General features: G+C 41.1%; 1 protein-coding gene across 2 annotated transcripts in view; it reads left to right on the top strand.

Annotated features, from left to right (window-relative positions):
- Positions 1-15,491, top strand: part of ARSB (arylsulfatase B) — a 203,098-nt gene that overhangs the window by 30,682 nt on the left and 156,925 nt on the right. For both annotated transcript variants that reach the window (XM_055118452.1, XM_004613146.2), the window contains exon 4: positions 201-408. In XM_055118452.1, coding sequence (XP_054974427.1) covers positions 201-408 — 208 coding nt within the window. The remainder of the gene's footprint in view (positions 1-200; positions 409-15,491) is intronic.

Genomic DNA, 15,491 nt, shown 5'->3' with positions numbered 1-15,491 from the left:
GCCTCTTATTATTGAGTTGTAAGAGTTTCCTAGATATTCTAGATTTGAGTCCCTTTTGGGATACATGATTTACAGATCTTTCCAACCTATTCTGTGGATTGTCTTAATAAATTTTTTATTAATGGATACATGTGGACTTGCTTCTTTCTTGTTAGTACTTTTGTGCCCTTTTAACTGATGTGCAAAAACTTTCTTTCCAGCCTCTGTTTCTCTACCTGGCTTTGCAGTCTGTCCACGAGCCCCTTCAGGTCCCTGAGGAATACTTAGAGCCCTACGACTTTATCCAAAACAAGAACAGGCATCATTATGCAGGAATGGTGTCCCTTATGGATGAAGCCGTGGGAAATGTCACTGCAGCCTTAAAAAGACATGGACTGTGGAACAACACGGTGTTCATCTTCTCCACAGGTATGCCCGTCAATAGAAAAATCATCTCTTGGCAAAGTCTAGGACTTGGAATTCGATAAATTGAATGAAGATAAATTGAAGCACTTAGCAGTTTCTTATTGAAATAAATGCTAACTGCACGAGGAGAGACATGATAATAATGGATAGAAAAATGTATCTAAGGAAAAAGAATGATGGACCACCCCCCACTTCCTCAGATATCAAAGTATTCCAGGAGTTTGCTTGAAACAAGGCTCTCTGGGTAAAGGGGAGTGGACATCACTCACAGACAGGGCAGCTAGTGGTAAATCTCTGGGTGACATATTCTCTGCAATTTCTTCAACCCAGGCTTTCTCTTAAGCCGAAATGCTCTGTCTTGGAGCTCTCTGTCAGTGCAGAGAGATAGATAGTGACTTTAAGAAGACAGATAAGGAATGGAGTCATTTAAATCTAGATCTTGGCTTGAGTCTCCGTGGGGGGTGGTGGTGGTGGTGGTTGTGGTGGTGGTGGTGGTGGTGGTGTGTGTGTGTGTGTGTGTTTGTGTGTGTGTGTGTGGGCGCACTAAAATTGCTTTCTGACAGTAAATGTCTTTATATGTTGTTGAGAAAACATAAAAGAGGGAAGAAAATTTTGAAAGTATTTTTGTTGGGGCAAAATCATTCTGATCCTTCCCCTCTCCTTCTCTCTCCTCCTCTCCCCTCCCCTCTCCTTCCCTCCATTCCTTTCTTCTCCCCTTTCCTCCCCTCTCTTCCCCTCTCCTTTTCTCCCCTTTCTCCTCCCCTCTTCCACCCTCCCCTCTCCTCCCTTCCTCCCTTTTCCTCTTCCCCTTCCCTTTATTTTGGGGTCACACCAAGCAATGATATGTGGGGCTTGTCCTGGTTCAGCATTCAGGGATCACTCTTGGCAGGGCCCTAGAGACCATATGCAATGTTGGGAACCGAATCTGGGTCATCCATGTGCAAGGGAAACATACCACCCAATGTATTATCTGTCTGGCCCAGATCTGGTGGTACGTATTGGACTGACTGACACATCAGAACTTTCCTGGTGATGCTGCCGTGCTGGTCTAGAAGGAGCCTGGGCTGGCATTTCCTTGAGTAGCCTTGACATTGGCTTTGGTGCTATGTAAATACTGTATGTTCAAAGGATGGGCTGTGGTGGAAAAGGGTGAACCAAAGATAGCATTTGTTTTCCAGGCAAAACCTTGAAAAGGGAAAAGGGAGACACCTTGCACTTTGCTCTGCACAAGAGCTCGTATATTCAGAAGTTTGTTCTCTGTTTACTTTATTTTGAACAGCCTGCTAAAGCACTTTGATGAGTGCTGGGACCAAGTGCTTGAAATACGATGTTGATATTGATGCCAGCATCAGTGGAGTCAAAGACATTTAATACTGATTTAGAGATTGTGCCTGGGAAATGACCTCACAATTTCAGGTCTTGGAAGCTGTTTGTTTATAAAGCAGGTCTTTGTGGTAGAATACACAGCTTAAGGAAAACTGATTTTCTGAAAGGAGAGTATGTGAGTTAATGTATCATATAGACCGAGAAGCACTAAGAAAGCAGTGATGGTGGTTGCTGGAAAAAAACTTAAATATCTCAATGGCTCTGTGACAACAAGTGTTTATGCCAAATATACATGGAAGAGGTGGAATAATTTTTTAATAGCATGTATGATGAGTGAAATGAAATTGCCAGGAAGTGATCTGGGCCACATCCACAGGTGTTCAACTCTGTTCACTCTGGACACAGTGATGGGGAGACCGGATGAAATATTTAAAAGATCAATATCTCTTTCATGATATGATTTCAAATATGTATATGTAACTATATTTTAAAGAGTTGGCTATTTAAAAAATATCCATAATATTTATTCAAGCTGGCAGAAATAATCTTTGGAACATCTCACATAGAGGAAAATAAATATTACAAAGGTATGTTGGGTCAGAGCGGGAGTATAGCCGGGAGGGCACTTGCTAACCCGGGTTCAATTCCCAGTACCACATATGATATCCTGAGCCCCTCCAGGAATGATCCCTGAGCACAGAGCCCAGAGTAAGTCTTGAGCACTGCCAGGTGTATCCCCCCAAACAAACAAACAAAAAAGGTATTGTCTGGTATTGTCTATAAAAGTATTCTGACACTATGACATATGGATATTTTTATACATCCTGTACTATGATGACATTATTGGAATAAATTCATCTCTATCTTTTATGTATATTTTTTATTATACTGCTAAATTCACTTTGCTAGGGTTTTAATTGGAATGTTTTACATTAGTCCAGAAGTGAAAGAAGAGTTAGTGATTTCTTTTTTCTCTACCAGATTTTGTTGCTTGGTTATGCTATTTCATAAAATAATTTATATTTTTATTTCATCTTTTTTCTATGCTCTGAAACAGTGTATGCATTGCCTGAGAAATCTCTCTTGTTGAGTTGGTCCTTGGAACATTAAAGGAGACTTTAAAAAAAGAATTACATGTATAGTTTAAATTTTTTAAATTGAATTTACTTAGGTGTTGGTTTTAAAATATTTTAAAATTAAATTTGCCTGAATTATAGTGAGATCTTTTATTAAAAGGATGATTATTTTTCACTGCAGGAATTTTTCCTTTTTTTATTTTAGCTTATTATTTTTGTTCTGCTAGGTTTATTTTTATAAAATATCTTTAATTAGTATGTTGAATCACTGACTCAGCATCCACTCCTTGTTTTTCAGATTTTTGGGGGTCCTTTTTCTCAATCTTTGGAAGCACTCCGAAGTGCTAATTAGATATTTTTGCAATTTTACTTCTCTTAAATATCATCAGTAAAATCAGTTGTTCTATAGTTTCTTTCCAATCCTTTCTTTGCTTCACTACATTCCCTCTTCTTTTAAGTCTTCTAATTAATGACTGATTTTTATTAAGTATTTGCTGTATACCAGTCCATGTTCTAGACATTCTAATTTTTTGTTATGTCAGCATTCAAACTCAAACTAATCCATGAAATAGGTTTCTTTATTCTCATTTTATAAATGAAGATGCCTAAAACTTAAAGAAGTGAAGTGATGTATCCAAGACCACAGCTAGGATCTGAATTGAATGTTTGGAGCCTGACATTGATGTGATGGTCTTAGAAAGTGGGAGATGATCAGGTTATGAGGGTGGGCCCCCAACCACGATAAATGAGGTAGTGCTTTAGAAAAGATGCTACAAAGAGATCAGTGAGATGGTGCCAATTGTGAATCAGGAGATGGTCTACACCAAAAGGTGCCAAACCAGTGTCTTGAGCTTGAATTATTCTATCCACAGAACAATGAGAAATGCACCTCTATTGATTATGAGCTCTCTGTGGTGTTCCCTTATAGCAACTAAAAAGGATATAAAGCAAGCCATCCATCCACTTAAGGTCAACATCAATTAACTAATCTCTTGTATGGGTATATCTCAACTTTTTATTTAATCCTGTTAAAACTTACCTACCCTTTTCAACTTTGTGCAATTATGTTCCTAGAACTCATGCTTTTCCTGAGATTTTCAGAATAGGTGTTTTCTGTAATATTCATTTTCAGAGCAAATCATTGTCAGTGATATGCTTTTGATCTGAAAGCCATGGAATCTTGGTTCTATTGCCATTATTATAATGCTGTCACTAGATAAGTCCTTTTGAAATCTCTGGCCAGGATTGTGCACACAGCTCAGTTCCTAGTGGCTTTTGGAAGTGAAGCTCAACTCAGTCGAAGTTGTCTAGTCTGCTTGAGAACCCTACTCTATTCTTCCTAGATCTGTGAACTGCTAAAAGAACTCCAGACTGGAAGGGCTGCTTTGACTTTTGCTATCTGCATGCTTAATAGTGTGGCTTGCGTGGGGACATTTTGCTGAATATAATAGGTCCCACTTTCAGACCCTTTTCTTTTTTCTTAGGGCCACATCTGGTGGTGTTCAAGGCTTTAGGCTCTTTGCTCACTCTTGGTGATATTTGAGGGGACTATATGTGGTGCTGGAGATAGAAATAGGTCCTGGGTATATAAGGTATGCAAGGTATGTCTTAGCTTCTGTATTATCTCTCTATTCCCCCAGACCCTTTTCTTTACCTGCCCATTTTTTTTTAAATAAGGAACAAGAAACACATTTTTTAAAAAAGGTACACAATTATCATTTTTATTCAAGCATACAAAACACATAGCAGTCTAATTTTTACTGACTGTTAAATTTATATGTCCTATGTTGCATAGCATAAATTTATACACACATACTTTAAAAATTTTTAATTGAATATTTGTGACATAGGCCATTACAAAGCTGTTCATAATTGGATTTCAGTCATACAATGATAAAACACCCATTCCTCCTCCAATGTACATTTACCACCACCAGTGTTCCCCATTTCCCTCTCACCATCCTCCAATATGCTCCCTCACCCCTTAGTCTGCCTCTATGACAGGCAATTTTCTTCTCTCTCTCTATCCTTTTGTGCATTATAGTTTTCAATACAAGTACTAAGAGGTCACCGTGTTTGTTTAGTATTTTTATTGGGAAGGTAAGGCTGGAGTAGCTTTTTTTAGCTGGGTGGCAGCTTTGGGGTATGGACATGACTGCCAAGGATTCCAGAAGTACAGGGAGATGGGGGGAGGTAAACCATCCCAACTCCAAGAAAGCCTGGAGATTTCAGTCACAAAACCCACATACCCAAATTTTCAGCAGATTATATCTAGGTGAGATCCATCCCAAGACAGTGGAGTCTGGCCAGGGGCATGGAGGCAATTTTAGATTATGGGAGCAAGTGGCTGCTGGAGTTCTACTTGGGAGGCACCAGGCTGACCTCCCCCCTTTGATTTATCCTGGGCTATTCAGCCTTGCACAAGTCTGAGATTAATTATTGCTTTTGATCTCTTTCAAGATTTATTTATTGGTCTCTGAAGCAAGACTGATAAATGAGCTTGTATAGCTGAGTTGGAGGTGGTTTGTGGGCGTGGTTCCCACATACCTAACTTTTGGCCATTTAATTTCTCTGGAAACTTGGTCCTGAGTTTTTGGGTCTGGCCAGAGTCACAGAGGCAGTTTTGGGGTGTAAGGAAGTCTGAAGGCACCATCAGGCTGCTGATACACTTGACCTACAGGTACAGATCGATCTGTGGGCGGCACCACACCCCTCTGTTTTGTTTTGTTTTCATGAATTGGGACTTATAGGTGCCATAGGAAGTAAAAGAGGTTGTCATTTTCTGGTTCTGTCAGAATGATTCCCTGTCCCCTTTCTACCTTGGGGTTGAGTCAATATCATGAGGCAAAGAGGCGAAGTAAAGACTTGGATCCTTCAGCCCCCGCCTTACAGTTCTTGGAACAAGTTCTCTGACATGATAGCTTGTCTGTTCATCCTGGTTTTGCATACTATGATAGTTTTGCTCTCATTGTGGCTTTGTTAGGTAAATTAAGCAACAGTTTATTTATTTGTTAAATAAATTTTATTTATTTTTGTTAAATAAAAGAAACCACATTTTATTTTAGTTATGTGTTTATTTTAGTTTGGGGGCACACACAGCTGTACTGAGTGACCAGACCCAAAAAGGTGCTCATGGGACAATGTGAAGTGCCAGCTATCAAAACAGGTTAGCCACATGCTAGACAAGCACCTTACCCCATGTACTATCTCTCCATCCCCAGAGAGGTACCATTCTAAACCTGGATTTCACATGTCACCGTGGCTAATCTTTTAGTTGCTAAATGCCAAGGACCTTCCTAGAGATCTGACTTTAACATAATAAATAAACCTTAAACACAGCTCTTGAGTCACTGGATAAGCATTTCTCAACTTGTTTCTGGCCATTGCTCGCTTCCTACCTTTTTTCCTTCCTGTGCTCCCATGTCTTACCACCTGGCCCCTGAGGCTAATGCCATGGTCCTCCATTCACACAATTTTCACTTGTAGTGCCACTGGATTGTAATGTCCCCCCGAATCCCCCCACACCTAATTTTTGTAGGTGCTGGCACACCTGGTGGTGCTCAGGGCTTACGTCTGGCTCTACATTCAGGGATCACTCCTGGCAGGCTGGGGGATCACATGGGGTGTTAGGGTTTGAATGTGGGATGGCTGTGTGCAAGGCAAGCACTGTACTCTTGCTTCAGCTCACTTAGACACTTTAAAACAGCTACTCTGCTGTGAAGGGCGCCTCCCAAAAGAGCTCACGGGTCCCAGGAAGCACCCCAGCAACTATTGGGCAATTGTGCTGGATGGTTCAATGCTAGTTGCTGCTCTGCTCGGTGGAGGTGGGATCCCCCTGGGCCACACTTCAGGATTGTTGGAACTCCAGGGTACAGCCAGTGATCTCGCGGTGGGGGGGGGCGCTATGTGGTGCCCCTTGTTATGTGCATTTAAAGTTTAAATCTCAATTGGAAAATGTGTAGTTATTCAGATTATCTCAGATTTACTGAATCAGAAACAAAACACTGGGGTAGGATTTTGTACTTTTAACAATGATTCAGGTAATTATTATTTATTTATTTTTGTTTTTGGGGTCACATCCAGCATTGCACAGGGGTTACTCCTGGCTTTGCACTCAGGAATTACTCCTAGCGGTGCTCAGAAGACCATATGGGATGCTGGGAATTGAACCCGGGGTCGGCCATGTGCAAGGCAAATGCCCTACCCACTGTTCTGTTGCTCCAGCCCTGTGATGTTTTATTTTGTATAGAAAATTGAGAAACTCTATTCCAATTATTCTTAATAATGAACTGTTGCTCACACCTGGGGAACCTATATCTAAAGAGAAATATATATGTGTACATTTATAAATGTATAGCTATATGGACTGGAGCGATAGCACAGTGGGTAGGGTGTTTGCCTTGCATGAGGACGACCCAGGTTTGATTCTTCCATCCCTCTCGGAGAGCCCCGCAAGCTACCGAGAGTATCTCGCCTGCATGGCAGAGCCTGGCAAGCTACCCATGGCATACTCGATATGCCAAAAACAGTAACATCAAGTCTCACAATGGAGATGTTACTGGTGCCCGCTCGAGCAAATAGAACGGGACGACAGTGCTACAGTGCAGACAGTATAGCCTATATAAGCCATTTATGTGCATATATGTAATATAGCTCTGAATATATGTCTGGAAGGGATGAGAGAGAGGGAGAGAGAGGGGGAGAGGGAGGGAGTAAGAGAGAAGGGGAGGGAGAGGTGGAGGGAGACAAACAGAGACAGAGACAGGGATATTTAAGAAACCAATTAGGGTTGAAGTTCACCTTGTCCAGCTAATTTTCAATTCAGGTAAATGTACCTATTTCTAGAAACAAATTCTTTAAAGGAAATCTAATAAGAAACACTTTGAAATTAATTATTCAGCTCTCCATGATCTTAATGCTTCTAAAACACTCTCGGTGGATGACTGGCACTCTTCGCAGTGTATGAACATTATCACTGTCAGCAGATGCTGCTTGTTGCATTACTAACTCAACCTTCTGTTCTTTGCCTACAATGATAACCTAACTAATCCCCTTCTGCTTGGTTATGATCAGAGTTCAAATCTCAACTAACTGCCAGTTATTTTGGTTTTGTTTGAACTGTCTCAAACTCATGCTGGCTCTTCATTCATTTATTTCCTTGGGGCCTCTTTGCAGAAAGAAGGATAGATAGGATATAGTGCCAGTCCTGGGAACCTTGCAGCCTGTGAGGCTGGCAAACAAAGTCATGCGTTAAGGAAAGATGTGTTCTGATGCAGAATGGGGAGCATCTGGTAGGACCCTCTGGGGTCTTAAGGTCTTTCTGAGATTTCACTGATGGGAATAAGAGGGCCAGAGTAGGCTGGGAAGAGGTAGAGGAACATTCTCAGCCATGGGAGGGAAACCTGAATAAGTAGAGAGGGGAGAATGGTTTTGTGAGAGATGGAGGGGTGAAGCTGGAGCCAGGAGTGAGTAGTATGGGCTGGGGGTGGCGGGGGGAGGTGTGAATTGGAGCGCTAACTCAGAAATTGAGGCAGCAGAAGGCATTCTGAAGAAGTGGAAGTCATACAAAAGTCTCAGCAGGATTAGTTTTCATTTGGCTATTGGCACAGGGGATGCCCAAAGGGATCCTGGGGCCAGGCTGACCTTCTTGGGGGCTGTGCAGTAAAGGAAGGTAGGAAGATGGACTGAATTAAAGGCAGAAGGAAAGTGGATGGGGATGAGACCATTTTGGAGAACTTGGATCAATTTATTTATAATTTATAATAAATTATTATAATTTATTTATAATTTGTGTTAACAGAACAATTGATTGTTTTGTACCTCTCTGTAATCAGAACTCTGGTCAGTGGCGGCAATAGTCTAGGATGGAGCCTTCTCGTCCATGGATTGTGGAGTGTATTTGCAGAGCTGAGAAGTTTGCAGCCAATGGTCAGTACAGTGAGGCTTTAGGTGGACCCATGTGAGACTGGGATGGGGCATCACAGCAGCGTTTAGAATGGACAGAAATGGTTTGGGTGCACACATAATATGTGAGTGAACACCTTTGTAAGCCTGATGGCTTCAGTGCTCAGACTGGCCCGGCACGGTGGAAACGATCCCGCAGTTGCACGACCATCACGGGACACCATCCTGATTCTGTTGATGGCACGATCCTGTTTAAACAAAGTCAGATGCTGTGACAGTGCCTATGCACTTCACAGGTACCACTTGAGCTTTCCCAGAATTAAATGTAACTTGCTGTCTCAAACAGAGTTATGAGAAATCTTAACTAATTCCCTTAAAACTTACGTGCTTTTCTTCTTCATATATTGAATTCCACTCAACACTGGAACTGGCAAATGGAGTACTTCATAGTTTTTAATGTACCCTTGCAATTGGCAGACATGTAAATATTATAGCAATTCAGCACCAAGAAAAATATGACTGCTAGCAAACCCATCTCACTGAGTTTTTTAAACACTCCAGTGAGTTTCTGACAAAGCTAAGAAAACTTATTAGGTGGATAAATCACATAGTCTGTCTTTCCCTGTGCTATTTATCCCTTTAACACATCTCCTACTGTGAGAAACAACAATCCCTGGCTCACTGGGACCATATTTTCCCCAGTCATCAATTAATACATTTCACCTCTTTTGTTTGTTTTTGGGCTACACCTGGTGGTGCTCAGGGCTTACTCCAGGCTCTGTGCTCAGGAACCAACTCCTGATGGGTCTCATGAGCCATATTGGGTACCAGGATAAGCCCCTATCAGCTATACTGTCTCTCCAGTCTCCCATTTCACTTCTTTATACCCTACCTATTAATGTTCAGTCTGAAAGCATGTAGGGTCACTTTACAATTTTACCAGTAAAAGTAAAATGCATATAGATCTCTTCATTTTATTGGGAGAAAGTAGTAATCATATTTTTCAAAGGTCCCCAGAACAAAATCTTACATTTGTATTATCTGTGACAAACCTCGAATCCACAATCCCAGGGTTATGGGTAATGATGCACCTCAATCCTGATGTTGATCAGATCTTCCGTGTTCTATTATAGCGCCTAATATTGCTGTATGTAACATTATATTACTGATGTTGGGAATTTTTTTTTTGACATGGGAAAAACTAATCGCTTCTGTGAGAGAACAATTTGTGGGCTTTCCCTGAATTGGCAATCAATAGCAGATGTATATTGAAGTGAGCATATTTATTGACTGGATGGCAAGAAGCTCCCTCTATTTGCTGGCTTAATTTTTTCTTCCTGTCCTGTCATCCAGGTTGGATTCGCATTCATGGTGGGTCCATTTCTTAGGTTGTACACATTTCTCAGAACTCACGGAGCCCAAGAACTTCACAGGAGTTCCCTGTGAAGATGGGAGGAGCCGCAGGGAGTCAGACTGAACTGGAGAATGAACTAGCTGAAGAGTAGCTTCCACGTAGAAATAACCACTATGAAACCACCATCCTGACATGAGGAAGGGACTGAAATAAACTTGGTCTCGTCAAACTGTGCCTGCAGCCATCTAGAGGGCTGAAAGCAGGGCCGGGACTTATTAATGAGTCAGCAGAAAAGTAAATGGTGTTTGGGGTCTGTAATTGGTAAGATCAACCTCACAAAAAAAAAAAAAAGAATATAAGGAAGATGTGAATCTAGGCTTTACAGGAAGTCATTAGCAGATCAGCTGAAAAAGAGAAGTTGTGTGTTATAGTTCTCTCTTCTTCTCTGCATGTAGAAATGCAAACCTACTTCCAAACCTAAGAAAGGACAGTGGCTCCGTTTGAGCTACTAAAGCACTGAAATAGTCTACATCCTCCCCATTTGCCTCTTCACGTGTGGGTTTCTCCTGGTAGGGCGGTGAACTTGCTATGGGTGTAACATCTACTTAAAACAAATCATGGGCCTCAGAATGAGAAAGCCCCAGAGTTAGCATTTGCCAGCTTTCTGTCCCAGACTCCTCTCCACTCTGAGTTTTTGCAGGAATCACTGTGGTTTCTGAGCCTCGGTCTGAGGTTCCCCTGCATCAGCCCAGGAAAATTTGGTGTCTCCTTTCTTCCCCAGAGCAGATGGGTCTTGCTCTTCTTCTGAGGGCCTGGGGAGAGATTCCTGCCGGGCTTGGTCTCCAACCCGTAGCTTATCCTGTGTTTTCAGAAGCTAAAAATCAATCCCCCCATCAGGCCCACCAACAATAATATAAGTATGTTTGAAAAATAAGAAAAATCCTCATTGCTTCTTGTGCTGACTTTGGCATTTAGGTATAAAGCATCAGCAAAAGATTGTATACACAATTTCTGCCTTCCAGACTTGTTCTCTTCCTAGAGAATCATCCTTAACCTTGTTGGGTGGGATTCTTTTTCTCATGTTTTTTTTTTTCTTTTTTTTTTCTTTTGCTTTTTGGATCACACCCAGCGATGCTCAGGGGTTACTCCTGGCTCTGCACTCAGGAATTACTCCTGGCAGTGCTTGGGGGACCATATGGGATGCTGGGGATCGAACCCGGGTCGGCCGCGTGCAAGGCAAATGCCCTACCCGCTGTGCTATCGCTCCGGCCCCTTTCTCATGTTTTCTTAATGAGAAAATATTTCAAATTATTGGCACCACTGGTGATTTCCACTCTTAACCAACTACTATCTCTATGATCTCTTTCCTGTTCTTTCTCAGTGTGAACCACATCTAACCCATCTCCTTTAGGATAACTGTTACAAGTACTAGTATATACATATATGTACATATATATTTGCATCCATATCTTATTTATGTGATAATTTCTTAATTTAGAAAAAAGAGCAAAATTAGCAATTTGTTTAGCCAGTCATCTGTTCTCGGGCACTCAGGTTGTTTCCAGATTCTGGCTATTGTGAATAGTGCTGCAATGAACATACAAGTGCAGATGTCATTTCTGTTGTGTGTTTTTGAACCCTGGAGTATATTCCCAAAAGTGGTATTGCTGGGTCATATGGAAGCTCAATTTCTAGTTCTTTTGAGGAATACCCATATTGTTTTCCAAAAAGATTGAACTAGTTGGCATTCCCACCAACAATGAATGAGAGTCCCTTTCTCCCTGCATCTGTGCCAATACTGGTGGTTCTTATTCTTTTTGATGTGTGCCAGTCTCTGTGGTATAAGGTGATATCTCATTGTTGTTTTGATATGCACCTCCCTGATGATGAGTGATATAGAGAATTTTTTTCATGTGCTTTTGGCCTTTTGTATTTCTTCTTGGAGAAAATTTCTGTTGATTTTTTCTATGGTACATCTATACAATGGAATATTATTATGCAGCTATTAAAAATGAAGTCGTGAAATTGACTTATAAATGAATGGGCATGGAGAGTATCATGCTAAGTGAAATAAGTCAGAAGAAAAAGTACAGATATAGAATGACTATACTCATTTGTGGGATATTAAAGAAAACAGTATGAGACTAATACCCAAGGACAGTAGAAACGAGAGTCAGGGCAAATGGTCCACAGTTGGAAGCCTGTCTCAAAGGCCGAGCAGAGGGCAATCAGGATAGAGAAAAGACCATTTTGACAATGATGGTTGGCAGGGATTGCTCTGGATGAGAGATGTGTGCTGAAAGTGGGTAAAGGACCAAATATGATAGCCTCTCAGTATCTTTATTGCAAACCATAAAGCCCAGAAGGAGAGAGAAAGAGAGAGAGACAGAGAGAGAGAGTGAGAGAGAGAGAGCCAGCCTGCCATTGAGGCAGGCTGTGTATGGGGGGTGGCAGGAGGGATATGGGAAATGTACACCGATGGAGGGATGGATTGGAACATCATAAGACTGAAACTCAACCATGAAAGCTTTGTAATTGCATCGCATGGAGAATCAATAAAAATAAATAATAACTTAAAATTATGCAATTTGCTGCAACATATATGGAACTAGAGGATATCATGCTGAGTAGTTAGAAAGAAAGGGCTAGATATGAATGATCTCTTTAATGTGTGGGAATTAAAGATACATACCAGAGCAGCAACTAAGGGCCAAAGGCAACACAAAGGGAGACCCAATCCACATAATTTAGTTGTTGTTGTTAGTGGTGGGGGTTTAAAAAGGCCGGGTTTGAAAGGGAGGGGTGTTGAGATCCGTGGGGGAGGAAGGTTGGTACACTGGTCTGCTTTAGGCTTTTGCCATTGTTTTTAATTTCTATATTTTCTGGCTTGAATTTGTCTTCAAGGTGTTGTATTTATTGTTATAACTCCACACTGAGCCCAGTGTCATAATTTTCTTCTTATATGCTCACAAATCAAAGGAATTAAGGAAACCTCAAGAACAAATTAATAAAATACTCAGTGAGGCCCTGGTCTTTGTTATTGGAGTGTAGAAAAGTGTCTAGATCTGCCTTTTTGGATAGGTAGCCACTAGCTAGGTGACGCCTGAGCATTTGAAATGTGGCTAACTTGAAATGTACAGCTTTGAATTGGATTTCAAAAACTTGGTATGAAAAAGAGAATGCAAATAAATCTTAATACATTTTATCTTAAATTTATATTTAAAAAATTTATTTGAGCAAATAAAATGTGTTAAAGTTGGAGCCAGAGTCATAGTACAATGGATCGGGTGCATATGGCTGACCCAGATTCGATCCCTGGCAACACATATGATCCCTTAAACACACCAGAAGTGATCCCTGAATGCAGAGCCAGGAGAAACCCTGAGCACCACTGGGTGTGCCCCTCCCCAAAATAAAACAATGTGTTAAAATTGATTTGCATGGTTATCTTTTGCCTTAATAATATGAACTATTAGAAAATCAATTACAAATGACTGATCTTTCTGTCTTTCTCTTTCTATCTCTTTATCTAATACATACTTTATTTATAGAGGCCATTTTTGGGGTTGTTAGGGATGCTGACTCCTGCCAGTGCTTGACCCCACAGTGCAGTGCTTGGTTCATGGTTCCTGGGGCCCTCAGGGGCCACACCTGGCAACACCATGTCAGGTATAGAATTCAGGGCCTTTGGACATGCCAAGTATTTGGCGTTATATAATTATATAATCCTTGAATTATCTCCCAGACCCATGTGCGGTAGTATTTTTATTATTATGTTACATTTTTACATGGTCTATATTGTAGCTTGATTATTGCAGTGATGTAGACCTGTTGGAGCTCCCCGGGGCTTACTGAATACTCTCTCCTTGAATGATCAGACTCAGATGGGAATAACACAGGCCAGCAGTCCAGTTCTGCAGGGGAAGGTTGTGTCTTTCAGTAGGAGGCCTGATTGTGATGGCATCTTGCCTAGGAGGCTCTTAAGCTAGCTTTGAAGGAAATTCCAAACACAGTTTCGAGCATTGACAGCACCTTTGAAATGAGCTTGTTCCCTCCTGGCAACTCAGTGGAAAGATGTAATTCATTTGCTTTTGTATGTCAGGGGTCAGAATGTGTTTTGAAGACAAAGGCAGTCACATTACTTTAGGTCCTTGCCTCCAGTGGGTCTTCTACTTCCAGCAGGCTCTGTGAACGAACTGGGAACCCCGATCATACCTATTGTTACTTGAGGAATGCAGAACATGACAGGAAGGAGACATCAGGGGGGAAAAAGAGCTCTTTTCAACTGCTCTAAAGAAAACCCCAAATATTTAACTTCTATGCTATGATGTGGTGGGACTTCCTCCTCAGTGCCAGAAGAAATATTGCTGCAACATATAACAAATAGGATTATGGGGTCCTGGCTCAACCTCTTTGGAAATGGCCATATTGTATAACATTTTCTTGGAAAATTTAATCATTAGTATTTATATTGGGTAAAGATGCCTTCAAAGCTACTAGATCCAATTTTGGTGATCATTTTCTTTTTTAAAGATCATGAAATCTCTGAGGGCATGTTTGTTATTAGTAAAGTATTTCTTCATAATGTAGATGTAATCTCTTTGAAAGAAGAAAAAACCTTTTTAGACCTGACTGTTCTGCACTGGAGAGATAGTTTAGGGGTGAAGGCACTTGCCTTGTACATAGCAACTTCAGTTTGGTCCCCCACACAACGTATGGTCCTCCTTTCTTCCCCAGCTTTGTCAGGAGTGTCCCAAGCACAAAGGCAGGATTAAGCACAAAGCCCGGGAATGGCTCCCAAGCCAAACCAAATAAAATAAGACACTAGCTAAGGGCGTTTTTAGGCTGAACATTTTTAGGGGAAGATTCAGAGATTTATTATTGATTCTAGCTTCCCCCCACGCAGAGCACCCTCCTGATCAGTATCTCTTTCTATATAGTGCTGGTGATTTTAAAGGTCTTTCAAAATGCCCTTTGTTTTTGGTTGTGGATCAGGCATTACCCACGAATTCTCTGGGTAATGGGCTAGAAATGATGGTTACAAAAGGGAAAAGGATCACACAGAGATGGCTTGTTTTAAAGCATTGGTGACCTGTAATAGAACTGGTTTAAAAATTAGATATTTTGCTTTCCCTTCTAGCATGTTACCATAGTCAGAGAATCACAAGGCTCTGCGAGTAATAAAATGTCTTTTGTTCACAACAGACCCCATGATTCTGAAAACTGAGGAGGTGAGTCTTAGTTTTGGGTGCCCGTTTTTATTACATTTGATATTGTGCCTTGTTAAATATTATTGCTACTTACAAAACATCCAGAAGGTGAGTGATGGGTAAAGTAGAATCAGTTTCTTGATCTTTACTTTCCTTCCTGAAAGTCATTAAAAAAAAAAAAAAAGGAGTGAGGCATCTTTGAAAGCTTCTCTGAGA

The sequence above is a fragment of the Sorex araneus genome, chromosome 1, assembly GCF_027595985.1.
Source record: "Sorex araneus isolate mSorAra2 chromosome 1, mSorAra2.pri, whole genome shotgun sequence".
NCBI lineage: Eukaryota > Metazoa > Chordata > Mammalia > Eulipotyphla > Soricidae > Sorex > Sorex araneus.
This window is presented reverse-complemented; position numbering and strand designations above follow the sequence as displayed.